This window comes from Saccopteryx bilineata, chromosome 5 (assembly GCF_036850765.1).
Source record: "Saccopteryx bilineata isolate mSacBil1 chromosome 5, mSacBil1_pri_phased_curated, whole genome shotgun sequence".
In the NCBI taxonomy this organism is placed as follows: Eukaryota; Metazoa; Chordata; class Mammalia; order Chiroptera; family Emballonuridae; genus Saccopteryx; species Saccopteryx bilineata.
Window position 1 is genome coordinate 160,387,827 of NC_089494.1, and position 25,203 is coordinate 160,413,029.

Below are 25,203 nucleotides of genomic sequence, written 5' to 3' on the forward strand. Positions count from 1 at the left end.
AAAAAACTATACAGCTAAGGAAGCCGACAAGGTCCTGGCAAGATGCTCAGTGGATAGAATGTTGTCCTGGCATATGGACATCCTGGATTTGATTTCCAGTCAGGACACACAAGAGAAGCAACCATCTACTTTTTACCCCTCCCTGTCTCTCCCTTTTTCCCTCTTGCAGCTAGTGGCTCCTTTGGTTCTAGCATGGCCCTGGGAACTGAGGATAGCTCCACTGCAGTGCATCAGCCTCAGGCACTAAAAATAGTTCTGTACTTGAGCATTGGCCTAAGATGGGTTTGTCAGGTGAATCCCAGTTGAAAGGCATGCGGGAATCTGTCTCACTATCTCCTCTCCTCTCATATAAAAAAAAGACTCCCAACAACAAAACAGAAAAGCAGCCCACCAAATGGGAGTTGATATTCACAAACAACAGCTCCGATAAAGGGTTAATATCCAAAATATATAAGGAACTCAAAAAACTCAGCAACAAACAAGCAAACAATCCGATTAAAGAATGGGTACAGGACCTGAACAGGTACTTCCTCCAAGAAGACATACAAAAGGCCAACATATATGAAAAAAGAAATGCTCATCTTCACTAGCTATTAAAGAAATACAGATCAAAACTACAATGAGATACCACCTCACACCTATAATTTGGCTGTTATCAACAAGACAGGTAATAATAAGTGTTGGAGAGGCTGTGGAGAAAAGGGAACCCTCATTCACTTCTGGTGGTAATGCAAATTAGTACAACCATTATGGAAGACAGTGTGGTGGTACTTCAAAAAATTAAGAATAGAATTACCGTATGACCCAGCAGTTCTTTCACTGGGTACCTACTCAGAAAAACTCGAAAACATTGGCACACAAAGACACACGCATCTCCATGTTCATCACAGCATCAATCACAGTGGCCAAGACATGGAAACTACCAAAGTATCCCTTGATGGAAGATTGGATAAAGAAGATGTGGTACATATACACTATGGAATACTACTCAGTCATAAGAAATGATGACATATTGCCATTTACAACAAAATGGATGGGCCTTGAGAACATTATACTAAGTGAAATGTAAACCAGAAAAAGCTAAGAATTATATTATTTCACACATAGGATATAAAACTGAGACTCTCGTGGACATAGAGAAAAGTTAAATGGTTACCCAGGTGAGGGGGTTAGGGGAAAGGGAGTATAGAGGGACAAAGATACAACAGTGGAAAAGGATTTGTCTTCAGCAATGGGCACACCACGCAAACTACAGTTCAAATGCTATAGAGATGTTCACCTGAAACCTATGTACTCTTATTGTCCAATGTCAGCCCATTAAATTTCATTTTGAAATTAAAAAGCTTTATTTGATACAGTAATGTCTTTCAAATACCAGGTATTCCTTTGTTTTATAAAATGTGTTAGAATGTGAATAAGGAACTCAAAAATGTGTTTATATCCTTAACTTTTTACAATATAATCAAGTTGGCCTTGGCTGGTTTGCTCAGTGGATAGAGTGTTGGCCCGGCGTGCAGATGTCCTGGATTCGATCCTCGGTCAGAGCACACGTGAGAAGTGACCATCTGCTTCTCATCCTCTCCCCCTCCCCCTTCTCTCTCTCCCTCTTGCAGCCAGTGGCTCAATTGGTTTGAGCGTGGCCCCAGGTGCTGAGGATAGCTCGGTTGGTCCGAGCATCAGCCCCAAACTGGGGTTGCCAAGTGGATCTTTGTTGGGGCCCATGTTGGAATCTGTCTCTATATCCCCTCCTCACACTCAACACAAAACAAAACAAAATGATACAGTGAAGCTCAAAACTCTGTTTTAAAGATGAGAAGAACAACTAGAATTTTTTTCTTAAAATTCTCCCCTATCCCCACCCATCAGAGAGTTTTCTCAAACTTGAAATAAATGCTTTAAAGGAATTTCAAAATAATATACTAGATGATCTTAGCCTTTTCCTTCCTAGAACATTTAGTCAAGTTCGGTTCTTTCTAATAAGAACTGAAATGCTGAGTATCTAAAATTTATTCAAGGTAGCTGAGCCATTGCTGTCAACTGCTGTTGAAACTTGAACATTTCTGGTGTACTTTTTTAATGAAAGAATTGTTTATACATTATGGTATGATACATATTTTAGTCTAATTTAAAATTTTAGTATCTTTCATTAAACTTGAATCGGGGAATGATTAAAATGAAGCTGATAGATTTATTTTTCCCTATCAAAGTCATTTATTTACATTGTAAATTTTTTTCTTTCTTTTCGAATTAGTGGTTTTATATTTTTCAGATAAATACCCACAAATGGAGTTTCTGGATCATATGGTATTTTATTTTTAATTTTTTGAGGCAACTCCAGACTGTTTTCTGTAGCGGCTGTACTAATTTACAGTCCCAACAACAGTGCAGAGGTATTTCCATTTCTTCACAGCCTCGTCCATACTAGTTATTTCTCATCTCTTTGATAATAGCCATTCTAAATGTGTGAGGTAATATCTCATTGTGGTTTTAATTTACATTTCCTTGATGATTAGTGATGTTGAGTACCTTTTCATGTCCCTGTGGGCTATCCATATGTCCTTGTTGGAAAAATGTCTAGTCTTGACCAGGCTGCTCAGTAGATAGAGCATTATTCCTGCACTCTGAAGTCATGGGTCTGATCCCCGGTCAAGGCACATACGAGAAGCAATCAATGAGTGCACAACTAAGTGGACAACTAAGTGGAACAATAAGTGATGCTTCTCTCTCCCTCTCCCTTCCTTCTTCTATCTGTCTCCTTTCCTTGCTTTCAAATTAATAGAAAATTTAAAAAAAGAAAAAAAGAAAAACATCTATTTAGATCCTCTGCCAGTTTTAATTAGATTTTTTTTTTTTTGCTATTGAGTTGTAAGACCTTTTTACTTTATTTTGTTTATTAACCCTTTATCAGGTATATGATTTTCAAATATTTTCTCCCATTTGGTGGGTTTCCTGTTCATTTTGTTTAAGGTTTCCTTTGCTGTGCAGAAGCTTTTTAGTGTGATGTAGTCCCACTTGCTTATTTTTTAAAGCGAATGAGTTTTTGAATTAAGTTGTTCAGCGAGGATGACTACTGTTTACAAGGTTGATGGATTCTAATGGAATGTGAGCCCATTTTGTGGCTAAGACAATGAACACCTGACCTTAAGACCTCAGAGATGAATAAGGACTTTGCATAGGCCCATCTCATCCACAGCTGCCTCTCTGGCTTAAATGTGCAAAATAGCAAGCCTTTAGACTGAAGTTTGTCCTCATTTTTTACTCTATTTCAACCTCTGTTAGAGTGCTTCTGAGTATGTGAAACTTTTTGACTTTTCTCAGAGCTGGGAACGGCTGAGTCATTAAACTCAGATTGAAGAGACTGTTTGTTTTCGCCCCACCCAAGCAGGACATGCGGCTTTGGTTTAGATTCCATCGCTAGGGAAGTCTGGCTTGATGGAAGGATGGTGAGTTGGCTTCTTTGGAGGAAGGACTCAAGAGAGTTTTCTCGTGGGAGTGCATGATGGCTTTGGACATGCTCATGGTTGGAGAATAAGCCCTAGTGAATAAGGAGAGAAAAGACCGTCTTTTCCAGGTTTCATGGGGAAAACGCTCGGGAGAAGGGACCTGACCCTGATGGCGTGCAGCTAGGTGAGGCCCAGGAGCTGCCATGTTCGCACTTTCCTTTGATCGGCACGAGGTGGCTGGCAGCTGGGGAAAGGGGGCTTCAGTGAGGGTTACAGGCTCGTCTACAAATCCAAGGGCTGGAAGGAAGCCAATGTGGCTTCTGGTGCAGACAGTGGTTTGGGAGCCAGCTCGTATTAGTGTATTATTGTTACATTTTCAGGAATTTTGCATGCCAGCTGTAAAATATAGCCATTATTAAAATGATATAAACATAGCATTAAGTAAATGATATTAAAAGTGAAGGTAATACTCAAAATCCATTACTTCCTAATTATTTTACTCTACAATCATCTGCACTTTTGAGGTCACTTATGTCTATTGTATCTGTTTGAAGTACTTTCAGTGTTATTGTGACAGGGGCTTGAAATCAGACGTGGTGAAGTTCCGAGAAGATAATTTTTGGTGAGGGTGGTGGCCAGCTGCCTTCTGTGAGAAGACTTGTCCTTCAGGGGATTTCCTTTGAGGGTGATGCAGGGCTCCAGCACATGCTACAAATTAAAGCTTTTTCTCTTCATTCAGAAAGACAGTTATGAAATATTCACCAGCACCCAGTGGGCCCAACCCACTCATTTCTGTATGAGAGACTGGGGCATGGAGATGAACAGAGGCTTGTTCAAAGTCCTGCAGCCAGTAACTTGTGGGACCAAGTCTCGGCTTGGGTCTCCTGGTGCCTGCCCAGGGTCTCTTCCTGTTACATCACACTGAGGGGTTGGTAGTGAAAAGGCACCAACGTTAAGGGTCAGGCGTAGCTGTGTGTGCTTCTCTGCAGGGTTCTATTATAGGTAAAAGCACTGTGGGACAGGGGTCATTAATGAAGAGAGAGGAGGGTTAACACAATCAAATACAGTTGCCACAGGGTGGTCATCTGCTCCCTGGTGATCAGCAAGAGGGACAGTTCAGAGATGACAGAGACCAGACACTGAATTCTATCCCTAATGTATGGTTTTAAAGTTATTGAATGGAAGAATGACTAAAGAAATCGAATAACTTTTATCATGCCCTGATATTATGTTATACATGTATTTTCTATTTTATTTTATATCTCCTCATAAGAATGTAAGCTCCGTGAAGGCAGGGGGGACCTTGTCTTGTGTGTTCCTGTACGCCCAGCTCCCAGAGAAGTGCCTGGCACATAGAATGTGCTCATAAATATTTTTGAATGAGTGAACCAATTCTGCTGCTTGTTGGCATGATATAGCGTCAAATCACAGAGGAAGTCTTGCCTATAGGAATTTTCCTGGTAGAGTCTAGCACAGGGGACCCACTAACCATTTGTCAGGCTGCTAGATTCTCAGTGACCATCATTTCTCTTTATTCTCAGATGACGGAGGGCCGTCGATGTCAAGTACATCTTCTTGATGACAGGAAGCTGGAACTCCTAGTACAGGTAAATGACTTTGGGCTAACTTTCTAAGTTTCTTATGTGACTGATGTGGTTCACACTTTGATTCAGCTAGGGGGTGGGCAAGAATGTAAACTTTGTCTGTTTAAATCGATAAAAGTCTGAGAGAAGAATAGGACACACTCTGGTGTTTATTTCTGTGTGATTGCTACTTTTGTTCATTCTGTTTTCTTTTCATACTATGCCTAAGGCATTCAAGGTCAGATGTGTATTTAATCTATTGTTGCAAATCTCTAGAAAAGGAAATTCCACAACTGCCATTAGCTACTCTTTATGCTTGAAAGAAGTTAATTATAGTATAACCTAAATAACTCTTGCTGCAGCTAAAACTCTGTTAGTTGTCTAGAAAATAGTTCATTATTTTCAACTTAAGCTTTCATAGATAGGAAGAAAGAGAAGTAATCACTAGTCTCTGTCTCCCCTCTTAAGGGCTGAGTAACTTCCTTTCCCCATCCTGTTGTGTCAACATTGCCATCTCTATGGAACTTCTGGGAACATCTGGGGACACTGATACAGAAAATCAATATATCTCTGAACTAAGAACATATCCTTGTCAGAGAAGTCAATGAAATAATTAGAATCATAGATGCTGGTCTTGCTCTGCTTACTTTTGAAAAAAACCATTGTTTTACCCAGAACCCTAACGAATGATGATTTTACAAACTCAATATAAAGAATTTAATTCCAAATCTGTTGCTCAACTCTAGCTTTTATAACTATATTTGCTTGATGTTCTCAAATATCTCTCTAATTCTTAGGGCAGTGTTCCTTATCCATCCCATTTTACCATGAAAAAGCTACACTTCACCAGATTGTAATGACACCTACATGCTCTTCAGTGTGTGTGGGGGGGTACTGCTTCAATGGGGACAGTCACATATAGATACTCTCATCTCGTATTCCCTTGTACATGTCACTTGGATTTCAAAACATTCCAATTATTAACTTAAAAATTTAATACTTTTACTAGGATTTAAATTATAAAGGCATTATAAATGCGGCCCTGGCCAATAGCTCAGTGGATAGAGTGTCAACCCTGTGTGTGGATGTCCTGGGTTCATTTCTGGGTCAGGGCACACAGAAGAAGGGCCATCTGCTTCTTTCCCCTTCCCACTCCCCCCTCTCTCCCTCTTCCCTGCCTGCAGCCAGTAGCTGGACTGGTTTGAGTGTGGGCCCCAGGCACTGAGGATAGCTTAGTTGGTTCAAGGGCTTCAGCCTCAGGTGCTAAAAATAGCTCTATATGCAAGTATCAGCCCCAGACAGAGGTTACCAAGGGATCCCAGCCAGGGTGCATGTGGAAGTCTGTCTATCTCCCCTCCTCTCACTTAAAAAAAAAAGGCATTATAAATGCAATGTAGGAAACAGAGAAAATAGCTCATAATCACAGCACACTGACTAATTCAAGTACTATTCTCATTTTGGCATATCTTATATTTATGTGTATGTTTGTTTGTTTTATTTATGTTTATAGTCCTTCCATGGTTGTAATTATAATGTTTATATATTTTTTTTATTTTTACCACTTCACATTGCCTTTCATAGCATTTTCCACGTTATAAATTGTCATCTTTATTAATGGCTGCATAAATTTCAGAAATGGATATACCATTATTAGGTAATCATTCATCCATTTGGGTACATTTATGGGTGTGTTGTTGTTTTATAGTTTTTCCACTATGACAAGGAAATGCTGGAGTTAATTTATCCATGTGTGTAGAGTTACCCCTAAGTTTTGGATTATGTCCTTGTTAGGCTAGATTGAAAGGCCTGCAGTCTTATGAAAAGTCAAATTTCTGGTCTGGATTGGGGTGTGAGGTGGTGGAATTGAGCAAGATTCCTTCAATTAACAGGATAAGGAACTAACAAAACATTTGGAGCTTTAAGTTGTTAAGAATCAGTGTGGGCCATTCTCAGGTGAGTGGTCACTGTGTCCTGGATGCTTTATTTAATATCAGAGTTTGGAGGCTTAGATAGCAGCCACCTTGTGAAACAGGAAACAGGCCTCAAGTGATATAGTGAAGTTAGGGTCCCTCGGCCAGCCTGCCCTGGGAAAGTACAAGTGGAGGCATCCAAAATGGGCTAGAATCACAGAAAACATGCTTTATTAACTGTTTAGGAATGGCCATTCTCAGCTCTTCACAATCAAGAAAATATTGAATTAGGCCAAACAAGAGTTTGCACTCTCCCCGTTCCTTTCCAGAGCCCACTTCATGAGCTCTCTTCCCACTTCCCTCTTCCTCGAGCACTTTCCTGCCCCTGTCCTGTCCCTGGCTGGTTTTGCTTAAGCTTTCAGGTCAAAGCTTAGCAGACACATTTCCCCCTCAGGCTGTCCCTGACCCTCCCTCTGCCCCTCCTTGGCTGGGTCTTAGCTGCCCCCATCCCCACGGTTTCCCTCTTACAGCACTGCGGCAACTCACTGTCACACTCGCTGCTATATCTGTTCACTTGTCAGCATTTCCCAGAGTCACCAACAAATTGCGTCTTGATCACTGTATCTCCAGTACCCAGCCTGATGCCTGGCACACATGTCACTAAATAAATGGTTGTTGAGCAAAAGAATAGGTACATTGTAGGGTTCCCTGGTGTTACTTTCCCAAAGGACTTCTTGTCATAGAACCATTGCTTGGCAAAGGATTTACTTAGTGTAATTTGAAGAAAGAGAGAGAAAGAAAGAGAGAACAATTCTAAACTCCTTTCTACACTATTGCAGAGTGGGCTTCTGCAAAACTTTGGGACACGAGGTCAAAACTATTTGACAAAAGCCAACTGAAATATATGACTTCTTTCTCAACAAAATTTTGTTGTCTAGGGTTATGTTTTTTTGACAGAATCTTTTCTGAAGGGAATCCCTATTCTCCCAGAGTTTTAACAGCCTTATACATTTTGACTTTATATCCTTTTTGATATTTTCAGTTCACAGAGTGATGGGCTTCATTATTGCTAAAGGTTTTGTCGTTGTTGTTGCAATTTCAGAGTATTTGTAACAAGCCTTAGACTAAGCAATCAATGCCTTTCAGTGTTTCCATGTGTACTTGACAAGGTGCATAAGATGGAGAGTTGGGTTTAGGGTTTTAGGAAATGTTTATCTCCCAGAAGCACATGATTTACACAAGGATGACTGACTGACAGACATTCCTAAGTAGCCATGGAGATGAGAGGTCTAGTTTTCAATCACTAACTGTTAGGGTAAGAGACACATCAAAGGCTACACCTCTGACCTTTGGAAGCAAGAAGAAACTGAGCTGACAGAATCAACAACTAACAATGGCTTCCACCAAGAGGATGCTGGTTACCAGTCAACCACAGAGATGATTTTCTGCAGTGGCATAGACATGACCACTGGGATGGTAGCATTTCCTTTCTCTGGGTTACAGAGCAAAATGGCCATAATCCTCAAATTTAATGCTGTTTCTAAAGCCCTTTGAGATTTCTGAGTGAAATCTGTTATTTCAGATCCCTGACTGCCCTAAGTAAGTCCTCCATCACCCATATGGGGGAAAGGGCTCAGGTGCCCATTCTAGAATTTACTAGTCGAAAGGCTTCCCTAAATCCATAGCCAGGTTCAGGACATTACCATGTGACTGAATCTTTAAATTCCATTTAAGGACAGCTAGAAGATTTGGAATGTGAGCATTTCGTAACAAATCAAGCCAGGTCATTGATGTGGGGCAGGTGGTCCCGCCAGATCCTTCCCAGTCAACCTGGAGACAGTGTCTTGATTTGTCCTCCAAGACTGTTTCAACTGAGTAGAAATGTATTCAAGAAGCATGCATCAAAATGAGGAGAGGCCACCGTAACGTTTGTCTCCCAGCCTCTTCCTGAGGCTTCTACAGCAGACCAGAGGGTTCCAGGTGTATGTATTGTGCTTCTCAAGTCTTATCTTCCTATGGTTATTTCTTTAAATGGACTTTCTTCACTTTTCTCTGATCAGAATGCATATTTAGGGGAGCATTTTGAAAACAAAGAGAGGGAAATGTGGCTTAGCCTTCGTAAGAGTTGTTAAATCAGACCGAGAAGAGTATTCCAATAGTGAGGGTCAGAAGATGGAAACCATTCATAGAGAAGGTTCCGGGTTCTTTCTCTTGGGGATCTTAAAAACCAAGTAGATTTTCACTAGTTTGGAGTGGCTGAGTCGTGGTCCTTCCTTATTAGTTTCTCATGAGGCTCATGATACTGTGTTATCTCTCCTGTCTTACAGAAATATAGGCCAGGATAAGAAAAACAGATGTGAGCCTTGTGCTTCCAGAGACAAGTGCTCCCTGATTTCAGGGCTTTCTCCAGCACTTTAGATGAGTAGATTTATGTCTTCAGAGTCCTTTCCATCCTCCCAACTCTGCCACAATGAACTTCTTTTTTATGCTTCTTTTTTAATGAATTTATTTTTTAATTACAGTTGACATAAAATATTGTATTAGTTTTAGGTATATACTATACGTAGTTTTATATATATATACATAAAAAAGTTTCAGGTATATACTATACCTAGTTTTATACACACACACACACACACACACACACACACACTTACTGGTGATTAGACATTTATCGACCTTATAAAGTGATCATCCTGTGAAGTCTAGTACCCATGTGGCACCATACATAGTTTTTACAATATTATTGATGTTATTCCTTATGCTGAATTTTACATCCTCACAACTATTTTTATAGCTGGCAACTTGTACTTTCTAATCACTTTCACCTAAATCCATTCCTCAATCCCCTCTGATCTGCTGACCATCAGTTTTTGTTCTCTGTATCTAGAAGTTTGTTTCTGTTTTGTTTGTTTGTTTATTTTGTTCTTTAGATTCCACCTACAAGTGAAATCATATGGTATTTGTCTTTCTCTCTCTGACTCAGTTCAGCACCTTCTAGATCCATCCACGTTGTCACAAATGACAAGATTTCATTCTTTCTTATGTCCATTGTATATATAATATTTCATTGTATATATCCTATGTATGACATCTTTTTTATTCATTTGTCTGTCATTGAGCATTTAGGTTGCTTCCACATCTTAGCTATTGTAAATAATGCTGCAGTAAACATAGGGGTGCATATGTCTTTCAAGTTAGTTGAACCCCACTTCTTGTTTAGGAAGCTGTCTGGTAAGGCATTATTCTAGGATTACAGGGCCTCGCCCTCTGACCCCCTCTCTCATGGCTATTGACAGAACCATTGTAACCTTCTACTTCTGCTAAAATAGAGGAACCAGGGGTCCTGTGACCAGAGAAGTGGAGCCAACTTCAACTAGTCAGTGTTTTTCAAGGATATTAAAGATGGTAGCAGGGTTTTTGTTGCACATGACATGGTGTCCCTAATCCTAGGAAAGCCAGTGAGACAGAAGCATCGCGACATATTAAAACTGTTCTGTGTAGCACAGTTTGGAGCACTTGAAATGTGGCCAGTCCAGACTGGATGTACTGTCAGTCTAAATATGCACCAGAGTTTGAAGACCTCATATGAAAAAAAGAAGTAAAATGAATTACACTAATGATTCCACATTGAAATGATATTTTGGATGTATATTAGGTTAATATATACATAAATTAATCTCACCTATTTCTTTTCTCTTGTTAAATATGACTACTAAATTTTTTAAATTTCATATTGGGCTCACATTTGTGGCTCATATTTCAATACATTTCTGTTGGAAAGCAGTCTCTAAAGAATAGAGAGAAGATCATTTAATAAAAGCAGTTTTGAACATAATAGAATTATTTAGGGTTATCCAGATGTAATACTGTCTTCCACAGTAATGACTACATTTTATGGTTCTTTATAGAGTTTCTATGAAGTTTATCTTACTTAATCATTGTAGATGCCATCTCAGATAAGGAAATACATAAATGCTAAGTAAATACATAGATGCTGTAATGCCGGTGGCCGAAGCCAGACAGGTCCACATTGGATTCGGGCAGATGGTAGAGGATCTGCGGAGCCAGAAAGGGTTGGGCCATTCTGTTTAATAGAGTCTCCCAACGGCAGATGAGCAAACCAGCAGGGGAAAACCGCTTCTCATGGCAGCAAGTGAACGAACAGCAAAAAACGGTCCCTCACAATGGCTGGTGAGCAGGCAATCCACAATCCGCAATCCACCCTGAGGACAAGCACCCATAGCCTTACATACACTATACACACGTGGCGCTATGATGGGCTCAGGCACTAATCAGGCAAAGAACGAGCAAGCAGGCCTAATATAGCTGTTTTCCCAACAGATACTATCCCAGATAAGGAAACAAACTCAGAAAGGAAAAATGACTTGCTCAAGGCCACATAGTAGTACATACAGTTTAGTTTAAACATAGGTCTTGTAATGTTGTGTCCTAGTCTCTGTTCTCTGTGCCATAAAAAATACATACAGTAAAAACCCGAGCTAGGACATAGTTCACCTGTAATGTGGCTGCTGTGTTGGCCCCTACCACCACATTATAAGTGACAGGAATTAAAGATTTTGAATTTGATCTCCAGTCGAGAACTGAAGACAGGTTTACCCAGGTCATTCCATTTCTTCGAACTCAGTTTCTTAGCTCTCTTTCGAAGATTTAAGCATGTGACATGTGATTATGAAGAATTTTCGCATCATGTATGTGAGCCTGAAGGTATCAGGTGTGGAAGAAAATTAAATAAGCAGATTAAATCAGTGTAGCCTTCTCATCACTTTGTCCGACAACGGTGCTGGTGACACTCTGTCTTAAAGGTTAAGTAAGTTAGTACAGACTCCAAATAAAGCAGCATTGAAGACAAATAGTCTGGCCTATAATGAGCTGGGGAACAAAAAGCCCGTATATGACTTTAAAAAATTTCTGTAACTCTAATCATGCTACTGTTCTAACCATTTAGAATAAGTGAACAGAACAAACTTGTGCACGCACACTCACACCCCGTCTTCAGCTATTTTTGTGGTTTATCATGTTCTTCTGTAAAAATACAGGATATCCCCCTCAAAGCACATGTAGCCAAGAAAAGAAAATACGGAGTTGATTCCACATATTCTTAACTGCGAAGGGTGGCTCAGTTTGCTCACTGGCTCATTCTGTAATGAATGAGCCAGGTCTGCCATCTGCTCCTGTCTGGTCCGAATTCACCAGGAGGTCCAGTGTAAGCCAGGGGTGAGAAACCACATGCAGAAGCTGAGCGCAGACCAAGGGCCCCAGGGTTATGAACCCTCTGTCCGGGACCTCCCAGGCCACCAGGCCACTCCATAAAATAAGAGCCAGAGAAGTGTCAGGCAGCACTGCTCTGGGCTTCTCCGTGACTGCCATCACCATTCATTAGGCTTCCCGGTGCACAGCTGGGCAGTAGTACCTCAGTGAGCCCAACAGATGTCTTTCTAGCCTCTGGGGATGGCTGGCAATACTAACATTTTAAAGGCACATGGTGAAGCAAATAGATGTACAGGTTAGAGGCAGATAATGGAATGGCAACCCTACATGTAATCAAAAGTTCATTTAGTGCCTTGGAGGAATCAGAAATATTTCATAAAGGATACCATTGGGTGACACAGGAGCTAAAGGGCTTCTTGTCGGCGAGGAGGGGGGGACTTCGCCTTTCTCTGGCAAGGGCCTTGGTGCAAAAGGCAGTAAGCCTGCGCTGGTTGGGAACAAAGAGAACCCCAGTCTCTGTGCAGTGTGAGGGAGGGAGGAGTGCCAGGGTGCAGCAGATTGATGTAATCATCCAGGGACCCCGCCCCCAACACACACACAAAGTTACACGTGCAGCTCCAGGACCAGACAGCTCAGCCTGGCAGAGGCTGAAGAGAGAGGGCCATTTCTCTGGGCTATGGGGGGTCCAAGCTCTGGTTGCTTAGCAACACCCCCACCTTACCGTCCTTTATCACTCCACCCCACCCTCATGTCTGTGCCCCATTCTCCCTGATGATCATTTTAATCGGTTTTAAAATGTATTCCTTGGAACCATTTGAAATGGCCAGTATTTGGCCGTTTCCTACTAAAAGGACAGTTTTATTTGGTTCCAACTGAATGTGAAGAGAGAGAAAGGAAAGGAGGGAAGACAGCACATCTCCTCTTCCAGGAACAACCCTCTGGAAAGTGGATTTTATGTTTTTGTTGCTTTTGGTTTTGCTGCTGCTGAGTTATATTTTTCTTTGATCCCTTTACAAAGTCATTTCCACATATCCTCTACGGGAGCCCAATGGCAGCTTTGGCAGATAAGGAACCTCAGGTGATGCCTGTAAATTGTGGGCTCCTAATTTTTGTTTCCCACTCAACAGGGAAAAGAGAAGAGATTAAAATGAATTTAGCACATATGTGAATAATCATGCTGCTAGGGGAAAGACACACATAAAACACACACTCAAGCACACGCCCCTGAGAAGAGTGTGGAGATGAAGAGAAGGCTGGCCATCTGGGAAGGGTGGTGTCGCAGGAGTCTGAGAGCTAGTCTGGGTGTTTCTGTTTTTTATCCAGAACTCACAGATTGATTTTCGTCACATTGCTCAATTCAAACACTTGCTCATTTGGTAAATCTTTATTGTTTTTCTGTCGCTGTGCTGTGCAGATCTACATGTGCCTCCCTTGGGCGCAGGAGATTATTGCTAGAGGTGAGAAATGATTATTCGGGGGCTTTTTTTTTTTGTATGACTTACAACTCTAGAGGTGGTTGTTCTTTTTGTTCCTCGGATGGTCCCCTGTGGCTGGGACAGCCCCCTTTGTGCAGTTGTACCAAGTGTACCTTTCTTCCTTGTAAGGAGAGGCTACAGGAAGATTTGGGGGCTGCTGCTTGTTGCACTCATCAAAAGGAGGGAGGGAGAGAGGGAGGAAAGGAAACCCTCTGCTGAGAAGCAAGGAGTTATCTAGTATAGAGGTCAGGGAGGAAGGAGCTCTATATTTTCCCTGACTCTTTCGCCCTTATGGACCTTGAATTTCTCTGCTTCCCTCACTTGCCTAGCACCGAACCAACAATTTAGCTGTTAAAGTGACTCAGAAGATCTCCAGATTTGGCCAAGCCTGAGTCCCGCCCCTCAGCTGCCTGCTAGGGATGTATAAGTGACTACCTACCGAGGAGGTGGCGGCTCAGACTCCATGCATACAATTCAAACCTGTTAGTCCCCAGGCCTCATCAGATCCAGGGCATCTTGTTCTTGAACCTGCTTTAAAGGTGAACCCACCATTCTCCAAGGCAACCACGCTTAAAAACCTAGACTCTTTTTTAATTTATTCCTCACCCCTGTCCCCATCTTGAAGCCTGCCAGTCCTTTTCCTCTCTTGGGGAAATGACCTTCCTTCTCCATTCCCACCATCACCTCATCTAGGCACTTACCACCCTGGACTTGACATTTTCAGCCTGCTCATTGTCCCTGCGGTGTTGGCTTTGAGTCCTATAAGAGCCTCCCTGCCGAGCTCAGTAACTCCCAGCCTGTCCTGCCAGCCTGTCCTGCACTGCACAGGTGGGCTGTTCTTCCTTAACTACAGCTTTATGACCCGTCACTGCTCAGAGCCTTAATAGTTGATCTTGTTTGAATTCCTCTGTCATGTCTTCATAACGTGGCCCTATTCTTCTTATAAGAGTAGAATATTAAAGAGAAAAGATAGTTTTGCCCCTAAATGCCTCCTCTCTGGATGTGCCCCATGGTGTCATAACTGGGGGCCTGAACTTTGTAATGACAAGGACTTGTAGCCATAGTGATGGACAGAAGCAACCATGTGACTTTCCTCTTGTTTTTTAGACCACTGGTTCTCAGACTTCTTTTACATACAGAATCCTAGTGTCCAATATCATATAAATGGAGGCAGTCTGAACCCACCAGCTTGTTTCATACTTCTAACAGGGATTCACCCAAGGGGCCTCAGCAGACCCTGCAGGGTTTGGAAATCACTCTTCTACATAGAATCCAGCTGTTAAAAAGGTACATATCCTTCATGCAAATGAATACATTCCTGGATAGTTCAATGTAAATCGAGTTTTAATTATACAAGCCACCTTTTAAATGCTTTGGGAAATTTTATAGCTTAGTGATGAATCATCAGTGAGTCAGTGGAGCACTTCTTTCCCTGTCAGACTGTTCTAAAGGCTTCATAGGTGCTGAACCATCACCTGACAATCCACAGCTCTCTGGAGGGTAACTGTTACTGTCCCCATTTTCCAAATGAGGAAATTCAGACACAGAGGAGTTAGTAACTTATTCAGAGTTGTACAGCTGGTAAATTGTGGAGACCTGATTCACAATCAGGCTGTCTGGTTCCAGAGTAAGAACCAGCTTGTCACCAGGATGCTGACAGCACAGGCTTTGGGGCCAGACGGCCTGGCTTCAGAAGCTGGCCACAGTTCAAAACTAGCCAAGGTCACAGAGCTATTGACTTCAACACTTAGTGCAATTGATGCACTACCTCTTTAAGCTTCAGTTTCTTTATCTGTAACCTTGGAATGATAAATACCTCTATAGTTTTCCTGGTGTAATTTTATCTGTAAATTAATACTAGTGCCTGCCTTATAGAGTTGTGGTTATTCTGTGAATTAGAACATGTAAAATGCTCAGAAGACTTCCTGGCACCTCATGGATACTCTCTTAGCTGGAATCAGATGCCCAGGTTGGGTTGGACCACTCAGTAGCTATAGTAACCTGAACAAGCCATGTGCCTTTGCTTCCTATCTATAAAATGGGAATAACTACCTTGGCCTTTTGGAGAAAGGTACATAATTTACTGTGTTATTCTAGTAACTTGGTTTTTATTATGACTGTGTAACACTTTACATAGTATTTTTAGAGTTTAATGTAAGTTCACTTGACAAGTGATGGCTTAACTGTCTATCAAAAATGATGTCTTGGCCCTGGCCAGTTGGCTCAGTAGAGAGAACATCGGCCTGGCATGTGGACATCCCAGGTTTGATTCCCAGTCAGGGCACACATGAAAAGCAATCATCTGCATCTCTTCCCCTTCTCTCCTTTCTCTCTCTCTTCCCCTCTTACAGCCAGTAGCTCAATTGGTTCTAACGTTGGTTGGCCTCAGGTGTGGAGGATAGCTTGGTTGGTCTGGGCTTCGGCCTCAGGCACTAAGGATAGCTTGGTTGATTTGAGGATCAGCCCCAGACGGGGATTGCTGGGTGGATCCTGGTCTGGGCGCATGCAGGAGTCTGTCTCTCTATCTCCCCTCCTCTCACTTAAAAAATGATTTTCAAGCACAGTTATATACAAATATATTGTATTGGCTGTGACATAGAAAAAGGGGAAGAACTGAGGACAAACACTATCCTTGTGAACAAATCAGTGATTGGTTTCCTAGCCCATTACTCACAAAGTCAAGTTCTCACAAGTTTATATTTTAGCTTGTTTCCCATTCATAGCTGTATTCTTTACAGGGGCTGTGCCGCGCTAGCCAGGTTTTGTAGCAGAGTGGGATGGACATTTGGGGGCATTCGGGTGTGTTTTCTTTCATTCTGCAAGGTGCAGAAGAACACATATCTAACCTGGCTCTCAGCCATCTGATGATTCCTGTGAAAACCTCATGTCTCTAAAATGCCTAACTGCTGGTTCAAAACTGGTCAACACTTTTTTCTTCTTTGAGGGAAGAAGATTTTAAAGTTTCATGCAGAGTCCTCTGAGTGTGGAAATAGAACAGTACGATGGTGCTTCCATTTAAATGTTGATAGATCTTAAGATATGTTTACTAAATTAAAGTGAGCCATCTGTCAGTATTGTAAAAATCCTTCATTAGCCTTCCTTACTCTTGTAATAGTGCCAGTGATTTATAAAATAACAAAGTATAAGTAGACTCCTATGTAGGTATGTTAGAGCTGTAATAATCCTCCAAATTACCTTAGTTCTCCATTTCATTTTATCAGGTATCCATAAGAGAGTCAGAAAAGTGGGTAAATGCCTTCTCACCTACCTTTTAGAGATTAAGAAAATGATAAACAGGCAAACCTTGGAAATACTGTGGGTTTGGTTCCAGACAGTTGCAATAAAGTAGACATTGCAATAAAGCAAGTCACATGCATTTCTTGCTTTCCCAGTGCACATACAGATTATGTTTACAATATACTGTCATCTGTTAAGTATGCAATAGCATTATGTCTAAAAAAACCCACTGCGTATACCTTAATTTAAAAATACGTTCTGGCACTGAGAGATTTATTCTACACAGGGTCGTCACAGACCTTCAGTTTATAAAAAAATGCAGTCAAGTGAAGTACAGTAAAATAAGGTATACCTGTACGTATAAGCAAATGATACTATCATTTCAAAATGCCTCCCACGTTAAGTTGGCTCAGACTCTCTCTCTCTCTCTCTCTCTCTCTCTCTCTCTCTCTTTCTCTCTGCATAACTCTTAGGGGGTAGTTCTATCATGTAACTCTTAGTTCAACAACAATGTTCCAGCCAAATTTTAATTATAAGCATGAAAAAATTATAGATTTTCATTCATCGTCACTTTGAGCAAAGTGAAATTAAATGCAGTTACTTGTAGGGCAGGTCTGCATGTTCCTTGACTTTGTCCTTGCCACCTGCACAGTTAGACTGGTCACATGCTGGCTGCTCAGCTCCAGGCGCCACATCTTCCCACAGTAATGCTCAAAAACTGGAAAGGGAGCTTCTCCTCTTACTACCTTTTTTATCACGGAGGAGGAACCTTCCCACCCCTTCTTCTGTGCCCCTCCCAGGCCATACTTGGTTCATGGTCCCATATCTGAACCAGGCACTGCCAAAGGAATAAAGTTAATGTGACATGCCTCAGACAGTGGGTCTCAAGTGTGGTCCTGGGTTGGCAGTATCACTGTCACTCTGAAACATGTTAGAAATGTAAATTCCCAGGTTTCACCCAGGGAAGAGCCAGAGCCTAACCCGGGGCATTCTGCCCTGAGGCCTGTGTGCCTCCCCAGAACACAGGATACTGAGGCAGTGAGGACTGAAGGTAGAGGTGGTTACTGAGCTGCACGCCTTTCTGGAGTGCCCCTCTGTGGCACATTCCCAGACTTGCGGTTTTTAGGGACCAGAAAATTTAATGATAAGGGAGTGTGGCAGCTGGAATGTTTTTTCTTGCCAAGTAAGGGGATTAAAATATATTGCTGATTACTGTAACCTTATGTAATCAAAAAGAAAAACACAACAAAAAGGATAGGAAAGCCGAGTAAAGAAGCCTCTTAATTAGGATACATTTAGCTTTATGAAGTTTACATGCATTAAACTTACTTTTCTTGTTTCAACACTGGCCCATGGAAAAATGTACCAAGGCTTAGAAAGCATTGATGTGAAACCTCACACTTTGGAAAGTCCGATCTGGGTTTGAATCCTGGTTCTCTCTTCCTGTGTGGATGGTGTGTGGCCTTGGGAAGTATTTGCCTTTATCAACCTTAGCTTTGTCCTTGCTAAAATGGAAATGGAAATGATAATAACTACCTTGCAGGATTGTTATGAGACTTAGAGATAATGATAAAATGATAGATATTCTTGTCACAGAGGAAATTCTGAAGATTTAGAGTCTTCCTCCCAGGAACTAGGGTCAGAAGCCAATTCGCTTCTTTATTATACAATAATAGCTAATGATGCAGGCATTCAAAATCTTAAGGCTTGGACTGAGACTGTTGAAACAAGACCAAAGTTAATGTATGAAGTCTCTGCTGCTCCCAAGCATGACCTGTGACATCAGATCACTTTTTAACTGTGTGACTCTATTAGTCAGTTCACGCTGTCATGATGAAATACCACAGACTGAGAGGCTTAGAGAACAGAAATTTATTTTCTCACAGTTCTGGGATCTAGAAGTCCCACACGAAGGTGTCAGCAGGTTCTGTTTCCTGTCGTGTCTCCCTCCTTGATTTGCAGACAGCTGCCTTCTCACTGTCCTCACGTGGCCCTTCCCTGTACAGGCATCCCTGGTGTCTCCCCCTCTCCTTGTATGGACACCAGTCCCGCTGAATTGGGGCCACATCCTGTGATCTTATTTAACCTTCATAACTCCCCAATTACAGTCACATTAAATTTTAACATGTGAAGTTGGGGCAGGGGAACCCACACTTGAAATTATAACGGTAATCATGAGCAAATAAACCATTTTAAGCCTTTGAATCTAATTCTTTTTCTTTTTTTAAAGAAAATTAAGTGAAAGAAAATAAAAGTGGCTAACTGACCCTTCCTTTGAGGGGTAGTTGTGAGGCATGAATGCAGCAGTATGTGTGAAGCTGCCCGCCGTTGGCACCCTGAGGGCACGCCTGGACCTCACACCACCATTTCTACAGGGACACCTGCGTGCTGCCTGGGATGAGCCTTAGAGATGGTGATCCTTCCAGCCAAGCCTAAAGTTTTATTGATCATTGTGTTTCTCTTGATCATCATCAGATGGCTTTTATTCAATGTCATGGTCCTGGTCCTGGTCCTGGTCAATATTTTAGACTGTATAATAAAGGAAGACAGGCAATGTCTCCATGCCCCAGGAATTTATCATCAAACAATTATAATGTCAGTACAATCAGAAATTCAGGGGAAAAAATCCAGACAGGAAACAGGCAACAGACCAAGAGGTTAGTTGACGAGAGTTGTCCATAAATGGTGTGATGGAATAAAAGAGTCTTTCCCATGATGTTTGGAATAGGGGAGAGGAAAGGTTATGCCCTGTCTTCCATGGACAGGAGGAGTTTCTGGTGGAGTTAAAACATGTTTCCCTCTCCATCTTGGTTAAAGATACTCACTGGGTAGGGTATCATAAAGGCCAGACGTCGGCCTAGCGTGCGGAGGACCCAGGTTCGATTCCCGGCCAGGGCACACAGAAGAAGCGCCCATTTGCTTCTCCACCCCTCCGCCGCGCTTTCCTCTCTGTCTCTCTCTTCCCCTCCCGCAGCCAAGGCTCCATTGGAGCAAAGATGGCCCCGGGCGCTGGGGATGGCTCTGTGGCCTCTGCCCCAGGCGCTAGAGTGGCTCTGGTCGCAACATGGCGACGCCCAGGATGGGCAGAGCATCGCCTCCTGGTGGGCAGAGCGTCGCCCATGGTGGGCGTGCCGGGTGGATCCCAGTCAGGCGCATGCGGGAGTCTGTCTGACTGTCTCTCCGTTTCCAGCTTCAGAAAAATGAAAAAAAAAAAATAATAATAATAATAAAAAAAATAAAGGCCAGAGACAGACACCCAATGGCTCTGGTGTGGCCAGAGCATGAAGCAGAAGAAAGAGTGAGGAAGTGAAGTGAAAAGAAGGTGCCCAGTGGTTCTGTAAAACTGAAGTTGTATGAATGATAGAACACCTTCAGAATAGGAGTGGAACTGGAATTTAATGGGAAGAAAGTAGGAAGTCATAATGGCACCGCAGTTATTGGTGAGTTCAGGATTAGACTCTCAGAGTCAGAGCACCATGTGAACATAGATACAGTGCTAACCTAGAGGTGAGATTGGCTATGAGGGTGTAAGGCTAGTGGCCGTGGCCATGCAGATTCACATTGAATTTGGGCAGACAGTAAAGGAACTGTGGAGTCGGAGGATGATGGGCCATTCCATTTATTAGCATCTCCCAATGGTGGGAGACTGAGACTGTTGAAACAAGCAGGCAGGGAAAACCACTTCCCTCTGTCTCTCTCTCTCTCTTTCAGGAATCACCAGCAAAACAGGTTGGGGGTGGCGGGGTGGGGGGGCACCCCTTCCCCCAAGCAGGCAAGCAATCTGCAATTTACAATCCGCTGCCCTCAGGGCAAGAACTGGCAGCCTTACACAGACTGGACACACATGGCGCTGCCCCGTGCTCATGCACCGATCTGGCAAAATGCAAGGGAGCAAGCCTAACATACTTGTTACACACTTGTTTGCCCAACAGACGGATAATTTTGCCCAAGAGGATAAAAAATCAGAAGCTTCTCGTTCTGAACAACTGTTGGAAAAAGCACAGTGGCTGAGAACATGATCTCTGAACCTTTGTGATGGTGTATGTTCCCCGTTCCCCACTGCTGACTTTCTGATCCTTGGAGAGCTCTAAACAGTTTCATTAAACAGGGCAGGAAGCTTGGCTGGAATTCTTGGCATCTTGATGCCTTTCACAGGAGAAGCAATGATTCAGAACCCATTTGGGACAGTAGGGCCTGAGTGTCAAGGCCCTTGAGCCTTGACAGGTTCTGCCCAATGTGCATTAGAAGTTCTTTTCAGCTCAGTGAGCATATCAAAGGAGAAAGAGGGGAGGCTGTTTGGTTGGTTTAAACTTGTGTTTTGCCCTGGCCAGTTGGCTCAGTGGCAGAGCATCGGCCTGGCGTGCAGGAGTACCAGGTTTGATTCCCGGCCAGGGCACACAGGAGAAGCGCCCATCTGCTTCTCCCCCCCTCCCCCCCTCCTTCCTCTCTGTCTCTCTCTTCCCTTTCTGCAGCTGAGGCTCCATTGGAGCAAGGATGGCCTGGGCGCTGGGGATGGCTCTATGGCCTCTACCTCAGGCACTAGAATGGCTCTTGTTGCAGCGGAGCAACGCCCCAGATGGGCAGAGCATTGCCCCCTGGTGGGCATGCCGGTTGGATCCCGGTCAGGCGCATGTGGGAGTCTGTCTGACTGCCTCCCCGTTTCCAACTTCAGAAAAATACAAAAAAAAGAAAAAAGAAAAACTTGTATTTCTAATTTTGGATGGTCATCTCAAAGGGCCACCTTCTAAAGAAACCATTCCCTGGGCCAGCATTCCTAAAAATGTGCTCCATGAAATATAATGCCCAGAAGGTTCTCCATGAGGGGAGGGTTCTGTGGTAAGTGAGTTTGGGAAATGCCTCATAGTACATTCCCATCTGAGCTATGGGCACATTTGCCTGTTAACACCATTGAGAAGGCCTGCAATAAAGGTACTTGCTTATTTAGCCAGCCTACTGTGGACTAATGGGATGGCTCTGAGCAAGCCACTTGGCCTTTCTGTGCCTTAGTTTTCCCAACAAAATATGTTGATTTCTATAGATGTGGTTCTTTTTCCTTCCCAGGACAGCTACAGACATCTAGAAAATAACAAAAAAAAATTTGAGCTTTTTGGGAAGATGGTACCACCAAAATGTTGGATGAGTATCATAAGAGTTCCTTCCAAGAAAGACTGGTGCTCGTTCCCTAAGGAAAAACCCTGCACTGAGCTGCACAGTGCTGGGCCTAGCATAGACGCTGTCTAGATTGTTATTGAATCAATGAATAAAAATAATAATGGAATATAAAGAATGAGTAACTATATACAAACAGTATATAAAAATCATGAGTATTTACACATCAGGCACACTACTGAATGCACCAGAATGTTTTCTCTTTTAATTGCAGTACATTTATTTTAAGGTTTAAACATTTTATACATTTTCTTCTATTTCAGTCTCATCCCCCTACTCTCTCCCATTTGGCAACCCTCAGCTTGTTCTCTGTATCTATGGGGCTATTTCTTTTTTGTTTATTCATTTGTATTGCTTTTTTAAATTCCACATATAAGTGAAATCACATCATATTTGCCTTTCTCTGTCTGACCTACTTCACTTAGCATAATACCCTCTAGGTTCCTTGTCTGTTTTCATTGGTTCTTCATGACAACTCTGGGAGAAGCTGTTCTTCCGCCCATTCTACTGTGGATGAGACTGAGTCACAAGGAGTGAAGGAACTGGTCTCAGACCCAAATTTGTGTGATATCAGAGCCCTGCTCTTAACCATCATGTTTGTTGCTGTGCTTAATGAATGCATTTTGAAAGGGAAAAGAAAGTCTTTTCTAGTCCATTTTCATTCTAATGACCGCTATCTCAGGCCCTCCCTTGGCAGCCGGATTCCTTGGTTTTAGGCGATGCTCTGCTAATAGGTGCTCTGTGCACATAGCCACCACGGGGGATTATCTAATTGTCTGAGGGTCCGTTCACCAAAGCGCGATTAAGGGAAAAAGCTGAACAGAGAACTTCAGAGGCAAGACTAAGGACTGTGTAGTCAAGTGGAGAAATGTTACCCTGTCATCTTAAAAAGCCATTTGGCTCTCTCTCAAACTCATTTAAATCACCCCCTCTTAATAGCCTTCCTGGAAGTATGTTGTATATTAACATGTGCCTGCCTCTGTTCCCTGCTCACCTCCTTCAGGCCCCATTTCTTTTCCTATTGATGTTCCTTGTAACCCTGCAGACTATTCTCTGGACCAGGAATTTCAGCCACATCAATTTAGTCTTCCCTATGCCCTGGGGGATGAAGACAGCCTCTTCAAAAGTTTCCTTTCTTAAGTCAGGCTTTCAGATTCGGGTAGCCTTTGATTATTCAAAAATTAATACTTGGGGAGCTAAAAGGAACCTCACGGGCAAGGGGGTTGATTCCTTTCCATTTTTTCCTCCTCCTGGAAAGGAGAACAGGGGGTTGAGCTCATGTCTGCAGACAGAGTTATATTTTAGGGAAGACTAAACCAATTTGTGTTTAGAGACTGGTTTTTAAGAAAACCAACTGCCTCTGCTGCTGCTGCAGTACTTGGCATTTTTCAAACTGGCTTACACATTTTCACAGACGAGAACTTCTTCCTAATGTGTGTCCATTTTGGGCTTGACTTGTGAATACCGAGAGCTGCTTCTGTGTGTGACCAGAGCCTCTGTCTGGGGTGGGTCAGGGTCATTTTCTGTACCTTTCACTGTGGATAGCTTTTACTGTTTGTAACTTGTGCCATCTTTTTTTTAAAAAAACATCTAAATATATTTTACAGCTTATTGGGGCATAATTGACCTATGTCAAACTGCACATATTTAAGTGTATAATTGATCATTTTGGCTTGTGTATACAGCTGTGAAACCATCAAAAAGTCTGTCTAGATCTGTAACCACAGCCAAAAAGTGTGTCTCTCATGAGCCAGCCCCCCCCCCACACACACACACACACAACCCCCAGCCTCTTGATATTCCTTTTTATGAAGCTGTTGGTCACGGGACCTCACAGTACAGCCCTGGATGGCGGGGCTGGCTCGTCACAGGAGCTCATGGGCTCTGGAAACCAGGTTAGGAATTTGTTGGGGCTCTGTGAAGGAAAGACAGTTTTTTTTACTTCTTCATGGCTCTACTCCCAGACTCTCAGCTGGGGTGTTGAGGGTCATGAACATAGCCCAGGTTCTGTCTGAGCCTTGAAACGCTTGCTGGGATGGTGACAGTGAGACCTGAAGCCTGGATTCCTGTGAACTGGGCCCTAGGGCACAGTCAGCATGGGCAGAGGGTTTCACTTCCCCACTGGCACCCGGACAGGAAGACTGGGCAGGAAGAGCCCTAGGAACGGAGCGTTTCAACAGGAAGCGAACCTAGAATAAGTGCTGAAGGAGGCACAGGCGGCGAGTGCTGGGGGGGGTTGGGGGTGCACACCAGCACAAGTGTCAGTTCAGGAACTGACCTGCTGGTTCCCCAGGCTGTCTCATGGACGCTTCCACCTTCCTTATCTTCCTTTTGGTTTGGAAACTGCTTCACAATTGGGCTTTTGACTCCTGAGCAAGGTCCCTGTTGTCATCCTGGGTGTACACTCAAGAAACCAAAATTAAGTAGAGATTGCCAGGGGTCAGTCACTTTGAAAGTGTTGAGTTATAAAAGTTTCATTTCAAAATACCCGTTTTATTTATGCCACTGACTCGCAGACAGAGGCAGTTATCTGAAGTCCAAGTACAAAGGTGGTGCCCCACACTAGCAAGTGCGGGCCCCTCTGTGGTGTGTCTGCAGTACATGAACTGTCCATGTAGTTTGTTTACATTCTGTGGCCTCGTAAATGATTTTAACCCGAGTCATGTGTCTCACCTGTTTGGGTGATTATTGTGCCAGGTGCCCTTTCTGTGTGGTGTCGTAGTAGGAACTCACTCCACAAAGAATCTGTTTGCCTTTTCCTGTGGCTGGCTATTCAATGTCAGGGCCATGGTTTATTCAGAAAGCAAGGGCAAAGGTGAACTGACAGTCAGACCTCTGCAGAGTCCCGTGTCAGTGAGAATTGAAAGACCAACAATGGCTGGTACGCATGAAGAGGGCAGGGCTACTACTTCAAGCGACACATGTATGACTCTTACCCTCCATTCAGGCCTGGAGGAAATGTGACTCAGTGTCTCAGTTCCCTAAGATTTTCTTTTCAGGATGCTCTTTTTAAAAAGAATTTTTAAAAATCCATAGTTTTCAGATTCAGTTTAAACATAAAATGTGTGACTCCTTCTCTTAAAGCAGATAATAGTAAGGTTAGAGTCTTGAGGAATTAGTGTGTTTTCTGCACAATTGGACTTTCATATTTATT

The 25,203-nt window shown here is 42.8% G+C and overlaps 1 protein-coding gene across 7 annotated transcripts in view; it reads left to right on the forward strand.

Moving 5' to 3' along the window:
* The window catches only part of FRMD4A (FERM domain containing 4A), a 681,483-nt gene that overhangs the window by 462,689 nt on the left and 193,591 nt on the right, over window positions 1-25,203 (forward strand). For all 7 annotated transcript variants that reach the window (XM_066279107.1, XM_066279109.1, XM_066279111.1 and 4 more), the window contains one exon: window positions 4,985-5,050. In XM_066279107.1, the coding sequence (XP_066135204.1) occupies window positions 4,985-5,050 (66 nt within the window). The remainder of the gene's footprint in view (window positions 1-4,984; window positions 5,051-25,203) is intronic.